The sequence below is a fragment of the Pleurodeles waltl genome, chromosome 6 (genome assembly GCF_031143425.1).
Source record: "Pleurodeles waltl isolate 20211129_DDA chromosome 6, aPleWal1.hap1.20221129, whole genome shotgun sequence".
NCBI classification, from domain to species: Eukaryota; Metazoa; Chordata; class Amphibia; order Caudata; family Salamandridae; genus Pleurodeles; species Pleurodeles waltl.
Window position 1 is genome coordinate 1,466,009,938 of NC_090445.1, and position 22,855 is coordinate 1,466,032,792.

At 44.7% G+C, this 22,855-nt stretch overlaps 1 protein-coding gene across 2 annotated transcripts in view; it reads right to left on the reverse strand.

The window, feature by feature from the left end:
• Positions 1-22,855, reverse strand: part of BICC1 (BicC family RNA binding protein 1) — an 821,381-nt gene that overhangs the window by 212,846 nt on the left and 585,680 nt on the right. For both annotated transcript variants that reach the window (XM_069240970.1, XM_069240969.1), the window contains exon 4: positions 3,045-3,124. In XM_069240970.1, the coding sequence (XP_069097071.1) occupies positions 3,045-3,124 (80 nt within the window). The remainder of the gene's footprint in view (positions 1-3,044; positions 3,125-22,855) is intronic.

Here is a 22,855-nt window from a genome sequence, read left to right on the forward strand (position 1 = left end):
TAATGTTAACATTTGTCTCTCATGACATCTGGTCATATTTATAGCAGTTCATTCATTTGAATTTCAATTTATTATTATGGTTAGTTTTTTTATGCTGCCATAGATTTGTTGCGTTTGCTAAGTGGCAAGTTTTTTTGTCACTGGGGTCAGCTTGCGTGTCCTGACATGAATATCTGCAATTATGAAAGGGATGCAGTTTTTTTCTTCATATTTAAAAGGCCTACAGGTGCTCTTTTTCAATAACAGCAAAAGCAGAAATGGGCTTCATTTTGTTGTAGTGTTTTTCTTGTGCTGAAACAAAATCTAATTTCTCTTGTGCCTTGGAGGATGTCCTGATTTGCACTCACCCTTCAAATAAAAGCAATGACTTTTCCTGTTCCTAAGAACGACTTATTCAAAAGCAGAAGCAACATTAGCACATGCAAAAACGTAGTCATTCTTTCATTTTTAGGTTATGGGTTAGCATTCATTGAACATTCTTCAGACGTTTTTATCGATGTTGCAGTTAAAGTATCACATGTTTATGAAAAACTATTGGTTGTTGCCCTTATCACTTCATTTCACACAAAGGCAAGTGATGGTCTCTCGTGTGAAAAAACACCTTTAAAATTAATTATTTTTTGGTTGTGTGCCATCGCTTTTTACCTCTTTTTCAGATGCACAGTTTATGTCTGTTTCTCTTGCTGACTTTGTACTTATATATTTTTTCGGGTTTTGCCTAGCTATCATTTGGTTGTAACTAATAATTGATTTTAGAGGTTGCCCTTACCTTAAATCGCCTCACTAAAAGGATATAATTATTAATTTTACTAACTATTTGCCTTCATATGGCGGAGATCAACACGGTGGCTAGTACCCAGCTAGCCTGGGTGAAGATTAGGAAGCGACTAAACTCTCAGATTCTCTACTCGCCCCATCAGCCGATGACCTATTTCCTTGTAACACTTCTCACATGCAATATAAAACTTTTACAGCAGATGGCAAATTGGAAATTGCCACGATTGGTGACATTTTCCTATGGGGTTAGTTCCCGTACCGTCTGACTGAGGTGGATTGGGCTGGAGCGCCCCCCACGGTCGCCTTCATATATTACTGCCTCCAGGCGCTGTCTAGAGGGCAACATCGGACCTTCCCTAAGGAACCCACGAAATCCGCCATTCTGACAATTTTCCCGGGAGGTCCCCAATGGTACAGCACATAGTAACCAAAATATACTGCTCCATACCAGCAGAGACTCCACTGCCTGGACTCTGTATAAGAACAGTGTAGGATGCTGATTTGAGTACTGCTGTCACAGGTGCAGAATGGAGGTACTGCTGCAGTCAGGTAATAGTGCTGTCTCCCAATGGCAGAATGCACCTCATCCTCTTCAAATACCTTCATAGAATGTAAAACACCCCCAAAGCTGTTGTCGCTTAAGTTAAGAGACAATTCACGCTGTATGCGATGCAGTAAAGCAGAGGCAGACTTCATGCATCTTGTGTAGCAATGCAGGAGAATAGCTGTATACTGGGATGAAGTTAGCCAGGCACTCTTGGAAATTATTGAAATACCTGCAGTGATGTTCAGCAGGAACGTTATTACTCTACGATGCCTCCCATTCAACACCTGAGAGACATTCGGGCCCCGATTTAGACATACCTGCTAAACCCCATGGATGGGCGGCTGCTTCTGTTGGGGGCATCGGCGGGTATGGCACATGGTACTAGCGGGCTTATTAGGGAGGCAAAGGAGACCCCCTACAAACTGCACCACTGGACGTGGAGGAATTGCAGAGGCGTGAGTGTGGGTACAGCCTCATGCGATTGGTTCGAATGATGTGCTGAGAAGTTCCACTCTCGGATGTCTCAGGATGCCGCGGCAGAGATTCAGATCCTGCTGTTACATACTGGGGACAGTTTATAGTGCTATGCCTTAATGTTCCTTCATTTTGTTTTTCTCTCGTTTGCCCTATATTGTTCAGAAATGCCAATAAAACTATTTTACCTTCTGTAATGATTTTAAATTTTAATAACCCCTTGTGGTTTTGACTTTGAATATTTGTCTCATAAAGGTTTGATATCATTCTAATTTTGTGGGTTGCCGTCTGTAGTGACTCACATGACCCCCGATTCTGCAAATTGAGCACTTTAAAAATAACAAAAAGCACTGACGCTACTAATATACTAGATACAGATAAGACAATTGCACAAAGGATGACAAGGTGAAAGGGAAATGCCTCAAATTCATAAACGCTATTAAGGCTTGCCTCTTCAAATCTTAAGTCAACTAGCTCTCATTCTCATCACAAAGAGACTGTCCCAGAAGTGATTGTTTTCTACTTAAATTTATCTTATGAATCCACTTTTCCATCTCCTACTGCCCTCTTTTGAAGGTTCTCGTTACCATAATTATGATGAATGAATTGATTCTCCAAAGTCCAAAGGTTAGCATCATTCATTTAAAAACTGTCCTCAAGATGGAATTGCAATGTCAGAATGAGCTCTTGAGCAAATCGAGCTCTCCACGCAGTTTGCAAACTCATGACTGACATCTCCTCTCCCTCCTACCAGAGGGCCACTTCTGACTTCTCAGTGGTTGAACTGACATCTAGCAGCCCTGTAATCTGTATTCATACCAGCCCCAATTATACTCAGGAAGTGTAGCGAGTCTAAACATCTTAAGGGAGATACAAGGGAAGAGGGGAAGGTCTTAGAAGAAGGTGTTTGCAAGAACTTTGTGCATGTTCCCACAGGGTTGTGTACCAGGCAGGATTGCTGATGATCCCTCTATTCGTAACCCCCTGGCCTTCTCCCTAACTTGTTTTTTTCTGTATTGAGTCCCACTTATATAACAGCCAGCTGCATTATTAACTCTGCAGAAAGGCAAACTTTAGTAAGCGGCTTACTGCAGTGGTTCAGTGCGAGTGAAATTCTGTGGAAAATCAGAAGTGCTAATAATTGTGGCATTGGCTACAAAATGCAGACCAGGCCTACTTAGTACATGACCTTTGCTGTACTTTCACAAGAAATGTACACTGTGTCAAAAAACATAAAAAACTCTACCTTTGTGTCCAGAACAGACATAATCCTCTCTTTAGCTTCCTTCACATACTCCTTCTTCCCAGAGACTTTAATATGAGGATCTACATAGGTGAAGAAAACAAACTGTCACAAAAATGTTGGTTTACAAAGTTATAATTCAAGTTAATTTTACTGAACGATTAATAGTAGATATTAAATGAGGCAATGGAAGACAGACTAGAGGTTATTTAAATTATTTCAAAATTGCACTTGATGATTAAAATGATTAAACATAACAGTAATCAATGTAAACAACTTAAGATGTTAACACATTATTTTGCAACAGCCTAATAATGTCACTTATAACTATTTGTCAAATTTATCAAATTTTATAGCACCCTTTGTCCAAAGCAATGGCTTGCAAAGTTAATCAACATGTATTTTTCTGGCTCGGACTAGATAACAGATTAAGGTAATTGTCTGGTAGGTAGGTTACAAATATGTCACTCGTTGTATTACAGCTGGGACACTTGGATTATTCCAATCCTTTTTTCAGACCATGGCCAAAGCAGAAGCAAGATGAAAATCACAAGTGAGATGAAAATTGGCGTTGCCTCATGACAGAATGAATTAGACAGGTCATAACTCAATAACTTTATTCAAACATCACAATGCACCCCTACTAAACCAGAGAAGAAATGAACATGACTCATAAAAACGAGTTATGTCGACGTGGGATAATTTTTATCTCGTTAAGTCATGTATCTTGAGGCCTTAATTATTAATCCTATTTCCCAGAACATGTACTGGTGCATGCACAGAAAACTCCTCATGCTGTAGACTTCCAATTAAAATATAGACATTTCTGCAAGTGAGCTGATCTGGACATAGAAATTCCATCACTTCTATTGTTTTCAACAGAGCACGACTCTGTAGTTCTAAGCAGGAATTATGAGGCATCCTGGGCATGCAATGAACGTTTGAACTACGTTTTGGAACACCAAGAAAATACAAGTATTAGCAGGAGCTTCCTGCACTAGATAATGGGTAGCGTATCTCTTACCATGCTCTTTCAATATACATACCAGAAGCACCTATATGTTTGAGTGAGACATCAACCAGGAGATAAGCTCTGTGGTGAAGGATCCTTTGACTATGGTACCCTGTTACAACTAATTTAAGGCACAAAATATAGTATAGAACTTTTAAAATGTCCTTGCTATGAATGGAAGCCACATTTCTGTGTTAGATGCTTATTTTCCTTTGCTAGGATTAGTGGTAAAACTCCGGTATATCTCTTCCACCATCTCCCACATCGGATGACGAATTTGTCCCAAGAACGGCACGGGGATGTAGAAAAATAGTCATGTCCATTGTACTTGGTGAATGAAAGTTGAAAAAATAATATCCCCTGTACAACTGCTGTGTCTGACGTTTTACGACGTTATCAGGAGTAATAAAAATTTGGCAAAGAAATATGGGGCTAGATTTACCAAGCCATTTTGCTTTTGCAAACGTCCCATTCACAGAATTTCCCCTGTACTACTGCTGTGTCTGACGTGTTACTACATTATCAGGAGTAATAACAATGTATCAAAGAGATGTGGGGGCAGATGTACCAAGCTATTTTGCTTTTGCAAACTGCCCAATCACAGAATCAGGTGCAAAAGGGCATTTTGGTATGCATTAAACCCTAATTTGATTCAGTAACACGTTACCAAATTGCAATTTGCACTTGTGAATGCATACAAATTCGGTATTTGGAAGGGGCGCGTTTAGACCATCCCTTCTAAATACCGAATCAGAATGGGATATGTTAATGTTTTGCGACTGATTTCCAGCCACACAACATCAATACTTTACCGGCTGCAAACATGTAGTGGTAATCCATTTGCAAGAAGGAAGGGCTCCCCAAGGGACCACTGTCCCTCTGAGAATGTAAACAAAATGTTGGTTGGAGGCAGTGGTCCCCAGGACCACTGCCTCCTTTAAACAAAAATACATTAATAAAAGAAACTTTTAATTTTGAAAGTGGTCCCAATTTTCCTAAAGGGAAATAGGCTGCATTTAAAAAGTTTCCTTATTAAAAACCAGTCACAGACCTAGTGGTCTGCTAATCCCAGCAGGCCACCATATCTGTGATGGCTGGAGCTCCTAATGGGTTGCAAATACCTCATTAATATTCATGAGTTAGGTCAATTTGCGACCCACTAGGGATCAGTAATTTTAAAATATAACTTTCATACATTTAGAATAGTGATTACCAAATACCACTTTGGAAAAAATCACTATTTGGAAATCGCCGTTCTAACTATTCATACATCTGGCCCATTGTACAGATGAGAAAATTGCAGCACTCTAATGTCTGAACTGTGTACATTTTCTGTCACCGTTGTCTACGATAATTGGAACATTAAGACAAAAATTTGCACAGGATCCATATTTCTTAAGTATGTGGTTTTATAAGTTGAGTTTTTTTAACAGTTATTTTATGTAGGCTGTCCTGCAAATATTTTTTATTCAGTGAAACAACAAATAGTTTTGAAAGTAAGACTGCTGTGCGCCCTATTGGATTTCCAGCAGGTGACACGAGCACACTTATTACAAGTGTTTGGCCAGGTGGAAATGGGAAGCAAATACTAACTCGAGATACTTACTGACTGTGGTTCTTAAATGTGAAATTGTGATCAATGCTGTCTATATGTGGCCCAAGCAGATTTGGAAAGGACCCCATCAGCGTATAACAGCTCAGATGAAAAAATTGTATATATAAAACTTGCTAGGCCTCTCAGCCTTAGGGTGATCTTCCCCCAAACATTTTGCCTTCACACTTTCTATTTTCTTGTTTTTGTTGGCCTTAAGACTCTGTGCACTTTACCACTGCTAACTAATGCTGAAGTGTGTGTGCTCTCTCCTTTAAACATGGTGACATTGGTGATAAGCCTATTAACATATTTAATTTACTTATACATCCCTAGTAAAGTGGTACTACATTTATCCAGGGCCTGTAAATTAAATACTACTAGTGGACTGTAGCACTGATTTTGCCACTCACTTAAGTTGCCCTTTATACAGGTCTCAGACCTGCTATTGCAGCTTGTGTGTGAAGTTTTAAACTGCTATGTCGACCTGGCAAAATAAACCTTTTGCCAGACCCAAACCTTCCTTTTTTAGGCATGTGAGTCATCACTAGGGTAGGTTCTGGACCGTTGAGAGGAGAGAGTGCAGTATATATTTAAAAAGTTGGACATCTACTAAAACTGAAATTCGTTTTTCACTATTGAAAGCCTACCTCTCCCATAGAATAACATTTCAGTTACCTTATTACATTTGAAAAGGTGTAACTTCCAAGAAGGATCAGGTTACTACTTGATGTTCGGTGTCTTTCTAGTGAACAATTCTCTCCTGTGGTAAAGTCGACTCTTTGGGTCCAATTTTTGAAAATACCACTTTTATAAAGTTGGCATTTTCCTTCCTGAGACATTTAGGCCCTCATTATGACCCTGGCGGTCTTCTGACCTCCAGGGCCACAGTGGTGGTTTCACCGCTGATGGTGAATACCGCCACATTATGAGTGTGGCACTTTGGCCTCTGCCAACCTGCTACGTCCCTACTTGTACCACCAGGGCGGTTGGACCCAATGAAAGCGCCGGCAATATTAGGAGCCGGCTTTCCACCAGGGTTACTGCGGCGGTAGCACCTCCACGAAAACTCTAGTGGAAAAGCTACCGGTGACAGGAAATTTCTTTCCTGTCACCATCAAATGACTCCCTCACCCGCCCTGCAAGCCCAACACCCCCACCCAAACCAGAACACCCACTCCCTACCAGAACAGCACCTCATGCCCCAACCCCCCTCTAGTACAGCACACCCCTCTCCCATATGTAAGCACACAGGCACCCACACGCACCCAGCATACACTCATTCACGCACCCCGCATTCACATATTCGATCACCCCGAATACACTCATTCACGGACCCCACATACACCCGTACATCAACACTGACATGCATGCATTCACTCACCGGCATCCATACACGTACTCATCTCAACATCCATACACACACATCTCAACATCCATACATGCCTTCAACCACGCATACACACACACGCATACAACACCCACTCACACACACACAACACCCCCTACCCTCCTACCCCTGTTGGATGCCCGACTTACCTTGCCCGATGCGGAGGTCGTCCGGCACGGAACGGGTACTTCCACTGCCGGCAATGCTCCGCCATCAAGACACCACTGCTGTTAATACAGCTGGTGGAGTCCTTTTTGTGGGTCGGGCCGGTGGTGGAACCGCCCATGTGCCTCTGACTGTCAGCACAACTACTGGATGATTTCTGCCCAAAATGTGGTGGAAATCCTTCAGTACTCGGGATCAGGTGGGCAGAAGAGAGCCAGCAGTGGCGGTCTTCTGGCGTCCACGGCTTTGGCAGTCTTTTGCAAAAGATCACCAAAGTCAAAATGAGGGCCTTAGTGCCTGCAACCCCTCTCTGAGTCACATGACTGGGTGAGCTGACAGTTGGGCTTTGTGTATTCCTCCTAGACAGCCACACACAATAGAGAGCTTAGTTTGTGCCTGAATGGGCCATCACTGGCAGAACAGGAGGGTGGCGCTGGGCAAGCATTACACTTGAATAGACTGACCTGCCTCCAAACAAAGGGCTGCATAATAGTTAGTCTGAAACCAGGGTAGGGGAGACAGGAAACCAGTGCATTTCAAAGGGAAACTTCTAAAAGCTTCTTCCACTGCAAAGGAGGCACCTGGTATTAAGACTGGTACTGACCTATTCCACTTCTGGACCTGTGGAGACTCTGACAGAAAGAAGGACTGCTGTACTTCTGAAATGACTGCTACTCTTGCTGGTCGGCTGCACTGCTGGACTTCTGCCTTGCTGGATCAAATCAAATCAAATCATTAACATTTATAAAGTGCGCTACTCACCCGTGCGGGTCTCAAGGCGCTAGGGGAAAGAGGGGGTTACTGCTGCTCGAAAAGCCAGGTTTTTAGGAGTCTCCGGAAAGCGGAGTGGTCCTGGGTGGTCCTGAGGCTGGTGGGGAGGCAGTTTCAGGTTTTGGCCACCAGGAAGGAGAAAGATCTCCCACCCGCCGTGGAGCGGCGGATGCGAGGGACGGCAGCGAGTGCGAGGCCAGAGGAACGGAGGAGGCGGGTGGGGACGTAGAAGCTGAGGCGTCGGTTGAGGTATTCCGGTCCCTTGTTGTGGAGGGCTTTGTGTGCGTGGGTGAGAAGTCGAAAGGTGATCCTTTTGCTGACTGGGAGCCAATGCAGGTGTCTCAGGTGTGCGGAGATGTGGCTGTTGCGGGGTACGTCGAGGATGAGGCGGGCCGAGGCGTTTTGAATGCGTTGCAGGCGATTTTGGAGTTTGGCTGTGGTCCCAGCGTAGAGGGTGTTGCCGTAGTCCAGGCGGCTCGTGACAAGGGCGTGGGTCACGGTTTTTCTAGTGTCGGCGGGGATCCAGCGGAAGATCTTCCGGAGCATGCGGAGGGTGAGGAAGCAGGCGGAGAACACGGCGTTGACTTGCTTGGACAAGGTGAGAAGAGGGTCCAAGATGAAGCCGAGGTTGCGGGCGTGGTCTGTGGGGGTCGGTGCGGTGCCGAGGGCCGTGGGCCACCAGGAGTCGTCCCAGGCGGACGGGGTGTTGCCGAGGATGAGGACTTCCGTTTTTTCAGAGTTCAGCTTTAGGCGGCTGAGCCTCATCCAATCTGCGACGTCCTTCATACCCTCTTGTAGGTTGGTCTTGGTGCTGGCGGGGTCCTTGGTGAGGGATAGTATAAGTTGGGTGTCGTCGGCGTAGGAGGTTATGATGATGTCGTGCTTGCGTACGATGTTGGCGAGGGGGCTCATGTAGACATTGAAGAGTGTCGGGCTGAGTGATGAGCCTTGAGGTACGCCGCAGATGTTCTCGTGGGTTCTGGGCGAAACGGAGGGAGGTAAACTCTTTGGGAACGGTTTGAAAGGAAGGAGGCGATCCAGCCCAGGGCCTGGCCTTGGATCCCGGTGGAGCGGAGGCGGGTGATTAGGGTGCGGTGACAGACGGTGTCGAAGGCAGCCGAGAGGTCGAGGAGAATGAGGGCGATTGTTTCACCATTGTCCATCAGGGTCCTGATGTCGTCTGTGACTGAGATGAGGGCGGTTTCCGTGCTGTCGTTGGTTCGGAATCCGGTTTGTGAAGGGTCGAGCAGGTTGTTGTTTTCCAGGAAGGTGGTCAGCTGATTGTTGACGGTCTTCTCTATTACCTTGGCTGGAAAAGGCAGGAGAGAGATGGGGCGGAAGTTTTTCAGGTCGCTTAGGTCAGCCGTAGGTTTCTTTAGTAGGGCGTTGACTTCGGCATGTTTCCAGCATTCGGGGAAGGTAGCAGAAGAAAAAGAAGAGTTGATGACGGCCTGGAGGTGCGGGGTGATGATGTCGTCGGCTTTGTTAAAGAGGAAGTGAGGGCAGGGGTCCGAAGGGGCGCCGGAGTGGATAGAGTTCATGGTAGATTTGGTTTCTTCAGTGTTGATGTGAGTCCAGTTGTTGAGGGTGATGGCCGGGGGTGCGGGTTCGGTGGTGTTTGGTTGGGTCTGGTGTCCGAAGCTGTCGTGGAGGTCGCTGATCTTGCGATGGAAGAAGGTGGCGAGGGATTCGCACAAAACCTGTGAGGGCTTGGCGGCGTGACGGCGTTGGCGAACTCCTTGACGATGCTGAAGATTTCTCTGCTGTTGTGGCTGTTTTTGTCCAGTCTGTCGGTGAAAAAGTTCCTTTTAGCAGCGCGGATCAGGTGGTGGTGTTCGCGGGTAGCGTTCTTGAGGGCGGTCATTTTGTCAGCGGTGTGGTCCTTGCGCCAGGCCTTCTCGAGGGCGCAACAAGTTTTCTTTGATTCTTTGAGGGTGTCAGAGAACCAGAGAGGTTTTTTGGTGTTGGTCTGTCGATGCGTGCGTTTGAGGGGAGCAAGGTTGTCTGCGCAGTTGGAGATCCAGTTTGTGAGGCTGAGGGCTGCGTCGTTGGGGTCGGTGGTGAGGGTGGGTTGCTTGGTGGCGAGTGCGGAGAAGAGTTGCTCTTCGGGGATCTTGTTCCACTGTCGACGAGGGATGGGTTGAGTGCAGAGGTGGCGGGTCTCGCGTCGGAATGTGAAGTGGACACAGCTGTGGTCTGTCCAGTGTAGAGCGGAGATGTGGCTGAAGAAGATGTGTTTGCTGGCGGAGAAGATAGGGTCGAGCGTGTGTCTGGCGATGTGGGTGGCGGTGTTCACCAGTTGTTTGAGGTCGAGGTTGGCGAGGTTGTCGAGCAGGGTGGTGGTGTTGGGGTCGTTGTTTTTTTTCCAGATGAAAGTTGAGGTCGCCTAGGAGGATGTAGTCCGGTGAGGCGAGGGCGTGCGGGGAGATGAAGTCGGCAATGGCGTCGCTGAAAGGGGCGCGCGGTCCAGGAGGACGGTAGACGAGGGATCCTCTGAGGGTGGTCCTCGGGTCGGTGCGAATCTGAAAATGCAGGTGTTCAGCGGTGAGAGGGGTGTCTTCGGTGGAGGTGGTGACGCTGATGGAGTCTTTGAAGACGATGGCGATACCTCCTCCTACTTGGTTGGTGCGGTCTTTTCTGGAGATCTTGTAGCCTTCGGGGATGGCGGTGGCGATGTCTGGAGCAGAGGAGGTGTTCATCCATGTCTCCGTGATGAAGGCGACGTCCGGTGCTGTGGAGTCCAGGAGGTCCCAGAGTTCAACGGCGTGCTTGTGGACGGAACGAGCGTTGACCAGGATGAACTTGAGGTGGTTGATGGCGCGTGGGCTTGTGGTCGTGGTAGTTGCGTGGTGGAAGATGCGTTTGCAGGAGTTGCAGGCGAAGGGTCCATGGGTGCGTTTGGGGTGATCTTGGAAGCAGGTGTTGGAGCGCCCTGGGTTGAGGGCGTGGAGGGTGGTGGGGTCGTAGCAGATCAGCGGGCTTGGGAGAGCTGGGGACCAGGGGTCGTGGCGCTGGGCGCGGGCCAGGCGCAGACGGGCACAGACGGGCGCAGACGGGCTTGCCTCTGGCGCGCCTCCGTCGCGCATCGGCCGCCATATGAGGTAGGAGGGGGGGGGAGGGGTCAGCTAGGGCGAATGGGAGCTGGGGGGCGGGGGCGTGCAGGAGGTCGCGGCGGGAAAGCGCAAGGGGGGACAGGTAGAGTGAGAAGAGCTGGGGGAGGGGGGTTTAAGGGTGGAGGGGGGTGAGTGTTAGGAGGTTTAGGAGATTAGGGAGAGAGATAGGAGTAGGGTTGTGAAGATAGGGGAGGGGGGGTTGTAGAGGTGGGTGAGGGTGAGAGGTAGAGTGAGAGGATAGGAAGATAGGTAATAGAGGGGGTGGCGGAAGGGGGGGAGAGATAGAGAAATAGATAGAGAAATCGATAGATTGAGAAATCGATAGATAGAGAAATAGATAGATAGAGAGATAGGTAGATAGGAGGAGGTGGAGAGTGAGGGAGTTAGATAGTGGGATAGAGAGATAGAGAGATAGGTAGATAGGAGGAGTGAGGGAGGTAGATAGCGAACGGGTTAGATAGGGGTGATAGAGAAGGGGAGGCGAGTGAGGGAGGGGGATGAGGCAGGGGCAGGAGCAGGAGGGCAGGCGCGGGGAGAAAAAGACAGAGGAGGCAGAAGAGCCGAAGGCAGAAGATAGAAGACAGAAGAGCAGAAGACCGGAAGAACAGAAGAACAGAAGACCGGAAGAACAGAAGAACAGGGGAACAGAGGACCGGAAGAACAGAAGAGCAGGAGACCAGAAGAACAGAAGAACAGGAGACCAGAAGATCACAGAAGAGCAGAAGATCACAGAAGAGCAGAAGATCACAGAAGAGCAGAAGATCACAGATGAAGATACGGAAGACGAGGAACAGAAGGCAGAAGACAGGCAGAAGACCTCAGAAGAAGATGAAGAAGAAGAGAGGCGACAGGAGAGGCAGAGAAGCACACAGAAGAAGAGAGAAGACGGGGAGAAGAAGAGTACAGAAGAAGATTACAGACGAGGAGCTAGGAGGAAGAACAGAGAAGAAGAAAAGAAGACAAGAAGCAGGAGCAGGAGAGAGGGTGAGTAGCTCGGGGCAGGGCGAGGGGCTGGGAGGTGGGGGGTACTTACTGTGAGGTGGGTCTCAGGAACTCAGGAACCTGGAGGAGCTGGAGGAGCTGCAGCGGCAGGGGGAGCGACCTACCCAGCTGCCTTGCTGAATTGCTGCCCTCCTGCCCGAGTCAGAGGGATTTGGACCTAAACCCTGGACTCCCAGAGTGACTCCAAGGGCTAATCTGCTGGCTTCCTGTTCAGAGCCACGGGACAGGACAGGCTCCAAACACCTGAACCAGCACCCAGATCCAGCTGGAGTAAGCCCATGTGGTGCCCATCAGGTCTTTGTCCCTTGGTGTGGCTGTCGGGAGGTTGAATTGTTGAAGTTTCTCAGCTCTTTGCAACTGCAAATGGGCCCTTTGGTGGCAAAACGTTGTCACTCGCACAGCCTACCAATGCAAAGTTATGTCAACATGACTCTTCACGCTACAACATAGACCGTTTCCGGGGAGTGCAACCGCAAAGCTCCGGCCCACCCGCTCATCATGACAACAGTATTTTTGTGCTGCAGCGATGACCATCCAGAACACCAGGCCTGCTCTTCGCCCTACATGGTGGACCAGCTGTGACACTTCTTTGCTCCTTGCAGCCCCCTACAATACGAACTGGATTCTTTGTGCTGACTAAGAAGGTAACTTTTGAGCTGTACTAACCAGGTCCCCATATCTGTCCCTTGCTCCACTGTGGTTGGCTGAACTTGTGGCTTTCTCCTGGTCTCGCATGACCAGATAGCTGCGAGTGTCGCTTTGCGCTTTTTTGTGCTATTTTCACTTAAATCTTTAAAATTGGAGTTTTGTCATTTTGGTCTTATGTTATTTATTAAAATCTACCCTATTTTCTAATCTTGTCCTCTTTTGTGGTGCGTTTTCATTCTATTGCTATTTGAAGTGTTGCACAAATACTTTACACACTGCCTCTAACTTAAGCCTGGCTGCTCTGTGCCAAACTTCTAGATGGGTGAGCACTGGTTTATTTGGGGGGTGCTTGAGACTTCACTCTGACAAGGATTGTGGCTGCTTCTTGAGTAGAGGTTTACCCTAAACCAGTAACCCAACTTCTTACAAAGCTAATCAAAATAAAATATCAAAAGTATCCCATTAAGGTGAATTATGCTGTGTGTTATGCATGCTGCATACCATCACTGGTGAACTTCAGTGCTTTTTAGCAAGAACCATAATACAGCTTTTAACTATGTTTTTTTCAGAGACTTTCATGTTCTATTAATGATTCACTAAATGAACAACCCTTGATTCAGGGACCCTTTGTTCTACAGCTTTCTTTGAAGTGAGTTGTGAGCATCTGAAGCTGTAGAATTATTCAACTTGGGAGCATGGATACATGTTTTATATAAGTAATGTTACAAAAACATAACCCACCGATATCTCTAAAGGAAATTTTAAGAGTCCAGGCTATGCAGATCTACTGCCCGGTAATCAAGAACACGAAGCCACTGAGGGTCAAAGGAACCAATGTTCTAAGCACCAAAGGCAAAAAGTAAGAAGAAATTTAAGTGGGTCCTTTTAAAAACATGCAAATATTCAGTTGCTCTTCATGAATCTCTCTGATCAGCGCCTCATGCATCGCGATATGTCCGCCTTAGAGTCAAAATGTCCAGATGTTTATGATTTCATCCGCAATGAGTCAAATGCAGCTGAAAAGAATAAAGGCAGAACTTTAGTGTGCCGTCAGATGAGTAGGTGTTTAATCCGTCCCAATCAATACCAGGGAGAGAGAGAGACAGAGAGGGTTTCAGAAACCAGACCATCTAACATTAGCAAAATAAAAAGGACAATGACTAACAATTTCCATTGTAAAATAATCCAAGCGGAGGGTACATTAAAAAATAAATAAATAAAAATCAAAACTGAAATCTGGCAATGTTACACAACAGCAGCATTTCTACACTGTTGCCTTTAAATAAAAAAACGCGCAAGCCTCGTAGGAAAGCTGCTTAAAGTCCAAAAAAAAGTCTCAAAACTTGTTTTGTTCATGTAGTCATTCGAACACAAAAATGTGTGTTCATGATGGAACTCTTCATGCTACTAAAAAATATACGAATAATCTAGGCAGCCGTCAGCTGATGCTTATAATGAAAAACTCAAATATTCAAAAGAAGCATAAAAGTGACCACGACTATCCGAGCACCGTGACACACGTGACTTGCAATGCGAGCACTATAATTTTTTTTTAAAAAAAAACAGTATACAAAATTACCCAATCCCCACGGCCTCAGGTAGATTCCCAGAGAGACCCGATATGTTAACTATTGAGCTTGGCCAGGTACCGAGCATGGTGGTTCCGTATGTTCTTGTGTCAGGATTGTTGCTCACCAACACTATTGGCCCAACCCACCCTCTTCAGACAGAACCCCTGTGCAGGTGAATGTATTTCGTCCACCATGAACCGCCCCTCCTGAATTCACAAATGCACACAGGGTGACATACCCCAATGTACAATGCAATGGCCTACATACACTGGCAGCAGTGCAAACCCCAGCTGTTGCCAGTATAGCCCTAAAGAGACACGGAATCATGGCCACCGCGATCTATCACGGAAGCAATTCTTCTTCCTTGAAAACCAGTAATATTTCATTCTCTCAATGCCGGCAACCTAAAGTCCACAATAGAGGCTACGAAGTCACTTCACAGACCACTCCTATGTTTATAGGTTTAGAAAGGAATGCATCACTAGTCTATGCATACAACATTTTGGAACCTGTCTCAAAAAACCGTCCCCACAAAGGCCTCAAAGTTCTACAGCAACGACAAGACAGGAAAAGAGAGAGCATCAGGGGTACAGTATGGAACAGGCTCCTGCCTTAGAAGGAGACTTGTGAACTACATAAGGGCTGTGCAGCAAACAAAAAATGCAATAGCCCATTCCTTAGATTACATTCCTTGTGCGACCATAGTTAGAGTGATGGTTCTCCCACGTCTGTTTCCTGCAGACAACTGCCAGTCTTGCCACTGGAGAAGCACGAAATAAACCTCTTAGAATTCGGAAATACTCTGGAATCCAGGGCCAAGCCATGCTACAATACCATCCACGTCCTCCATCTCAGGGCAGTAGATTTGTTCAGGAAAAGAAGGCAGGAGCCAATTAGAAAGCCGATAGCACATTCTGGACTCTTCTGATGTTCAGTGAAGCACTGTTCGCCCATACATAGAATCTGCTTTAAGATTATTTCTGTGGCATATGCTGTCATTCTGTAAATATTTCTGAGATACCAGAATATACTGTGCTTCACCTCTGCATGACTTGTGAACAGTGAGCTTATACAGTATTCATACAGTCAATCATCAAGTTTCAACGCATGTTAAACCTAGAATTTATTACGCTGAAAGATGAGGCGACCTAATAAATTACTTACCTTCATATACAGTATTCAATAGCACATAAAATATATGATTCCTGATAAAGTTGCACACATCAATGATGTACAAAAACACATATATTAATTTGGAGACATAACCTGAACAACTCTCAGGGTGAAATGTGGAAGGACTAGCATTTTGGTTTTTAGCATTTTCTTGCCCCTGGCCAAAATCTGAACACATACAGTCCCAGACAGTATGGCCCATATTTATACTTTTTGACGCTAAACTGCGCTAACGCAGTTTAGCGTCAAAAAGTTTTGCGCCGTCTAACGCCATTCTGAAGCGCCATGCGGGCGCCGTATTTATGGAATGGCGTTAGACGGCGCAATCAGACCGGCGCTGCCTGGTTTGCGTGGGAAAAAACCACGTAGACCAGACAGCGCCGGCGTAGGGGGAAAATGGCGCATGGGCGTCTTAAAATGGGGCAAGTCAGGTTACGTCGAAAAAATCGTCTTAACCCGACTTGCGCCATTTTTTAACGACGCCCATCCCCCATCAACATGACTCCTATCATTGTAAAGATAGGAGTCATGCCCCCTTGCCCAATGGCCATGCCCAGGGGACTTCTGTCCCCTGGGCATGGTCATTGGGCATAGTGGCATGTAGGGGGGCACAAATAAGGCCCCCCTATGCCACCAAAAAAAAATATAAAAAATAAAAAATTATACTTACCTGAACTTACCTGAATGTCCCTGGGGTGGGTCCCTCCATCCTTGGGGGTCCTCCTGGGGTGGGCAAGGGTGGCAGGGGGGGTCCCTGGGGGCATGGGAGGGCACCTGTGGGCTCATTTTGAGCCCACAGGCCCCTTAACGCCTGCCCTGAGCAGGCGTTAAAAAGTGGCGCAAATGCGCCGTTTTTTGCCACGCCAACTCCCGGGCGTCTCTTTTGCCCGGGAGTATAAATACCACGTAAAGGCCTGGGAGTCATTTTTTAGACGGGAACGCCTCCCTTGCATATCATTAACGCAAGGAAGGGGTTCACGCTAAAAAATGACGCACATTCCAGGAACTTTGGCGCTATTCGCCTCTAACGCCATAGTATAAATATGGCGTTAGTTGGCGTTAGTTTTGCGTCGAAATTGCGTCAAAAAAAACGACGCAATTTCGGCGCAAACGGAGTATAAATATGGCCCTATGTTCTAATGTTGGATATGTTTCAAATTCCATTTGCCTCTCTAAAAATAACTAAATGGTGTATCAGAGAAATTAGCAAAAAACATGTCTAGAGTTGACATCTTTTGAATCTTTAAGGCAGTAAAGCTGGATTTGTTTGTAGATAGCTTTGTTCTTATCACCAGATCATCCAGCCGTCACTGCTGGTCCTGCAACTCAGGTTTTAGATTATTCCTGCAACTCAGGTTTTAGCTTCGGAGTGTGGTTCTTCATTTCATTGTAGCATTCATTTAAGGACCATTCTTTGGCTAATTCTCACAAGACTTGCGTTCTGCTAGCACAACTTGCTTGACTAAATTTCAACAGCTAAGCCTTCAGTAACCTAATTCTATAAAACACCAGCAAATCCCTTAAATGCGTGCATCACAATCCAACTGCCCCAAATCAAAGATAAGTCTATATGGAGCCAAGGCAAAGTAAGCTGAATAATGATTACTTAAACAGGGATCAAAATATCCAGAATGTTCTTGTCAAAGCAAACACAATAGCACACGAGTTTACCAATGCAATAGTTTCCAAATTGAAGTCAGTAAAGTTCTAGGAATATATCTGACAAGCACAACTTATCACCATACCTAAAGCTATCCATGATCTCAGTTAGCTCTCCTGGTTGGGAAAAAGTAATAAGGAATACTTTAAGGGATCACAATGGAACAGTGATCTACATGCTCTGTTAAACTATAAACATGCTGAATTATTAATACTTGTCCAGACCATGACAATATTTAATCTCTGCACCAAAACCTCAAATAAAAAAACCCTTAAGATTTAGTTGATTGTACATCCAATTACTACAGTCTGATGGTGCATGAAAACCTAAAGTTGCCGTATTGCTGGGCTTTAGACTAGGTTGTTATAAGGCAGAAGTGTGGGAGCATATCATTTTTCCCTGCCCCAAATTGTTATACCTACATAGGAGATACGTAGGAAAATAAGCAATAAGTACTTGTTTTGCCTTACACACTGATTTTTTAAAATTTATGTTAATTAAATTTCTAGATATTATCTCATAAATAACGCCAGGATAATCTTACAGTTCATTGCCTTAGTCTGATCAGAGTTTGGTTAGTTTTAATAAGGATTTTGTCTGTTTTTATTATTTTCATTCGGTCTTATTTATTTTACTGGATTTATGTTTATATAATAAGGTTTTACCACACCTTATTCATAACAGGAGTAATTCTAATTTATGATTTAGTAAGGGTAACGACAGACATCTTTTTGCTCTCGCAAATCAGGCACTGCACTTCTTCTGACTAGGTGACATAGGAGGTACCACACCTCACTGTGTGTAAATTGAAAAGGATTTGGCTGACCAATGACTGTGCTCATTAATGAGACAAGCTCTTGTAAAGAACCTCTGAGGTTGGACAATAAATACTTAAAGGGTACAGGGGAACCACAATAAAGTTGGTTGAAAGATCCATTGGACAGGTGTGCCTACATAAGCAGTTAACTACAACTCTCTGCTGATTACTGCTTGCTATAATGACCCTCTTTGTCAGATGAAACTAAACAATAGAAATCTTCTGTTTGGCGAAGGATTACTCTTAAATAATTCACATATAAATCTGTATGCACTGTTACAATTAAACAGAACAGATGTTTCTGCAACTCAAATATTTCAGTTTAATAAAATTAGCAGATTTGATACTGGTATAATTTTACTAGTGGTAATGCTGTTTTCGCATTCCAAAGAAAAGGTTGTGTTCTTTCTAGTGGTGTGTAAAAAATATAGTTTCATGAAGCCCCTAGACTGTTAATAACATGTTTCCTATATGTGACACTTCAGGTCACTGACAATGTTATCATAAGGGTATCAGCAGGATAACATGGTGTCTCCTAAATAGTGAGCAAATTCCTCTTAATCATATAGAACATAATGCATTTTAAATTATTTAAATTTCAATTATGTTATTCATAGCTTTAAGATAGTTTAAACATAAAAAATATTCAAGCACTGTGAAAAGAGAATGTGAAAATATTTTCAAGTAAGTTACTCTCCATTTTTCCCAAATAAAAGTCTCACTTTTTGAAAACATTAACTTATAGAACAGCTGTTATTATAAATCTCATCATTTTGAAAAGCCACATTCTTTAAATCCCTGGACATTACTCTTTGCAGGCAAAAAAAGCAGACCAATCATGCATCACTCTAAGGTAAATGCCTCTCAGATGAATTAGGAAAGGATATGAAGGCTCCATGCTTCCACGAACACTGCGTCTTCACAAACTGGGATCCTCAACCCTAAATATTCTGCCACATTGCTGCACTTTAGCCTAGGTGTTGAAGTCGGATTTAGAATCAAACTTTGTTAAGAAAGTTAAACATTCACAACATTTCGAGGCAAGATTTATACAGATTCCAATATTTGATGCCTCATCCGTTTAGGTCTCTAACAAAAGTTAGACTAACTAGCCCTTTAGTCACGCACTACATCATCATCAAGTTTAATCCAAAAAGTTGAAAGATGGTAACTACATGTTCCTGTACTGTCAGGATATAAAATATCAGATGGCTCGTCACACTTGAGGAGTTCTTCTTTGGATTGGGACATTTGTCTTTCTGAAACCCATGCAATTCTTTCGGCAAATAACCATCATCCTATAAAATTACTCCCTCAGTTCTAGCCTGCTTCCTATTGAACCAATTGTCAGTGATCATGTGTACAATACCTTATTGTGGTGTTTCTGACCTCAGCAATGGAGGCAATAATAGTAGTATGCATATTTAGGAGGAATATGGATGCATATGAAATCTTGAGCTAGGATGAACGGATGTATGAAGGGTGATAGTATGAAAAACTGACAACTATATGCAAACCCATGTGCCAAAATTACTACGAATAAAAATCATGAAACAATGGAAAACACACAAGTTAAAAAAGGTTGTGACAAACCAATTAATCGTTTTGTCAATGTACAATTAATAATTCTTCTCCAGTTTTTTTCAGTTATTATAAGTCGCTGAAGAATGGTACAATATTCTGATGAAAAGTTTTCACATGCATGATGGGTAAGAAGAAACGCGCTGCTTCCCTTGCATTGTGAAGCAGTCACCGGATTTCTGGATACTGGTTAGAGACTGATTTAAGAGTGTGGTAGCAGGAATAGTCAAGTTACCGGCTAGCCAAGAACTACTAATCGATTGAATCCCTCTATATTTAGTCTTCTATCATGGACATGACAACACCCAAAGGTAAACCCCACTTGATCACTCTCCAACAGTTGCTGCTAGGCATGAAACACAGGCCCTCCATCACTGTAGGCACTTCTCTGCCATCCACCCCACCTTCGGGGTGTTGAAAACAAGGCCCATAGGTACCAATCCGGTATTGTCTGTATCAAAACCCCAGCTTTGCAAGCTAGGGAAACAGCAAACAATCTTCAGAATCAGAATCAGAAAATCTACCAGGATATTGCGGCATATAACACTAAAGTTCTGGGAATGCAAGGTCAAATTTTCTTTGGTGGAGTGTGTGTTACAATAAAAAATCAAATAGACAACAATCTGATTGGACTTCCTACAGCAGAGTTATAAATTTGCAGACTTTTCGGATACGAGTAATACATAAAACAAATGACATGTTTTAGTACAGTGCTGCATTTTTTAAGTGCTGTACACCATTGTGTTTCCACTTTACACTTTAACGACAGCCAATATATCACCTTCATAAAAGTTCAAGGGTGAGCTGACCCTTCTGCTATTCAAGCTCATAACTTACAATCCATACACAAGTCAGCGATAGGCGCTTAAGCTCATGGAGCCCTCTTAACAATATAAACCATGCTTTCAAGTGAAATGGCCGCTCATGGATTTTGACCGCACAAGAAGTTACTACAACTGATCTTTAATTCTAATGATTTGCAAGAAGTGATATGTGTGAATTTATTACAAAAGTATCCCAAATTATGTAACATGAATGAAAAATCTTCAGTACATTACTACAATGATTGAGCCTAAACTTCTCTGAAATGTAATCGGTAAACATGTAAAATTACATCGCACTTTTAAAAAAATGTGTTTTTATTATTTCATAACAACAACAGCAGTAAAGCCTGTAAAACAGCATATATCACAGACCCATATTTGTACTGTACACACCCATAGTGCAATCTACTTCCACAGAAAGTAATTTGCAAGCAGCTCCCAGAATATCTTCACTATGGAAACGGTTATGGAGGGGAGTAAGTGAGAGCCATACATCAGGTAGTGCGTAGACAAACTATAAACACAAAGCGAATGACATTCGTAGATTGTGGGGACCCACATAGGTGTGCCGCTGGGCTCCAGCAGTGCAGGGGGCCTGTGGGTCATTAATTTCGTCCTTGCACAGTGGTGGTGCTGTAGTTGCAAAGCATTCCCCCTTCAGGGTAGGCCTGTGTCATTCTTTGCCTCAGCATTTACAATATAAGCGCCCAAATTTCCACCCTCATCCATTCCATTCTTTTAGCATGCAATGATCTCAGTACATTGGATTACGCATGGGCCGACTGTAGTAGCGTATTCAACCATTTATCAATGTCTTGGGCCGTGGGTAATTTCCATTGCATTGCAATCTGTTGTTCGAAAGAATCAATTGCAAGATCGATAAACCAGTTTAGTTGCTTATCTGGGACGGAGGACAAGTTGGAGGGATTCAGCAGTGGGAGTCAGTGTGTGGGCTGCCAATTCTGCTCTGATAGCTATAATTTCGACCCATGCCAAATGCAGTTGTGGGCATTCCATACCATGTGGTGGAACCCTGCGTCTACCAGATTGCATCTCTGGCATTCAGGCATGGATGCAGGGTATATGCACAACATTGATATGTTGGGGGACAGATAGGCAGGATGTGTGTAATTAAATTGTGTAAAGTGGAATCTGGAGTTTCTGGACACCTCCTTTACCTGCTGTAGAGCTCGTGTCCAGGCCTTGACTGTCAATGGTTGAGGGAGAACTTTGTTCCACTAAGCCACGCCTTCCCCATATCTGCCACACCATTAGCTGTCAGTGCTATATACAGCATTGAGATGGTTCGAGGTGCTCCACCATATGTGAGGAGTGGGTGTAGAACAGGCTATTGAGGCAGTTCTGCCTCTACAGTTCCCAATGTGGTTCTCACCATGTGCTGGATGGCGTTGTAGGTTATAAAGTGGCCTGCATGCAAAGTGTATGTGTCCGTAATGTCGTGAAGGACATGAGGGTTCCCTCATGAAAGAGATCTTCCAAAGTTTCAATCACAGCCAGACTCCAAGGCATCAGGTCATGTTGGGCAGGCAACTACCACACAGCCATCAGTTGTTCAAAAAAGATTAGTGGTGATTAGGGAATAATGGAATTACATCCATGCACAAATCTGTGCCAGCTTGCCCGCAGTGTCAAACTCAATCCTCATTGTGGAGGACAAAAATGGTCAGTTAGCCAGGTGTAGACACTCAGCTTACCGAGGCTAAATCCGACCGCTGTCCGCTCAGCACCTGGAGTCATATCCAACCATTGCAGGGGCCAAAGCAGCTGTGCTGCTGCGTAACAGACTTTGAAATTAGGTGCACTCATTCCAACCTCTAGAAGTGATTGTTGTGCAACAGCTAGGGCCATGCAACAGTGCCCCATATCAAAGCTAACAATTGACTGTTCAGTTCTCGAAAAAAACATTTAGGGAGTACAACTGGCAGCACAGCAAAAAAACACAGTATTTTAGGGAGCACCAGAATCTTGGCTATTGCCACTTGCCCCAGTGGAGACAGGGGTAGTGAGCACTAAAAAGGGAAGGAGCCATGCACCAATCACAGTGCCCGATCCACATTGCCTTCTTTGAGAGCCCGGTAAGTGTGGTAGATTTGGACACCCATTTATTTAAAGATATCATAACACCATTTGAGTTGATGCTCTCCGGGGAAACGTCCCTTTGGGGCTCAGGGGTCAGAGAAAGGGTGAGCAGTCATGATTTGGGCCAGTTGACTGAGGTCTGAGACGTCTCCAAAGTCATCTAGTAATTGCATCAAGTCTGGAAACAAAGCTGTGATGTCTCACAGAAAGACCAAAGCATCATCAGTGTAGAGGAATGCAATATGATGAATATTTAGTTCCAAAATCCCCCAGTCGTAACCCTGCAGTCGCAGTCAAGTGGCACCATGGTATACGCAAAGAGCAATGGTGACAGCTGGCCCACCTGTCGGGTACCTTGCAAAAGTGGGAAACTGTCCAATATCAACTGGCTCGTTC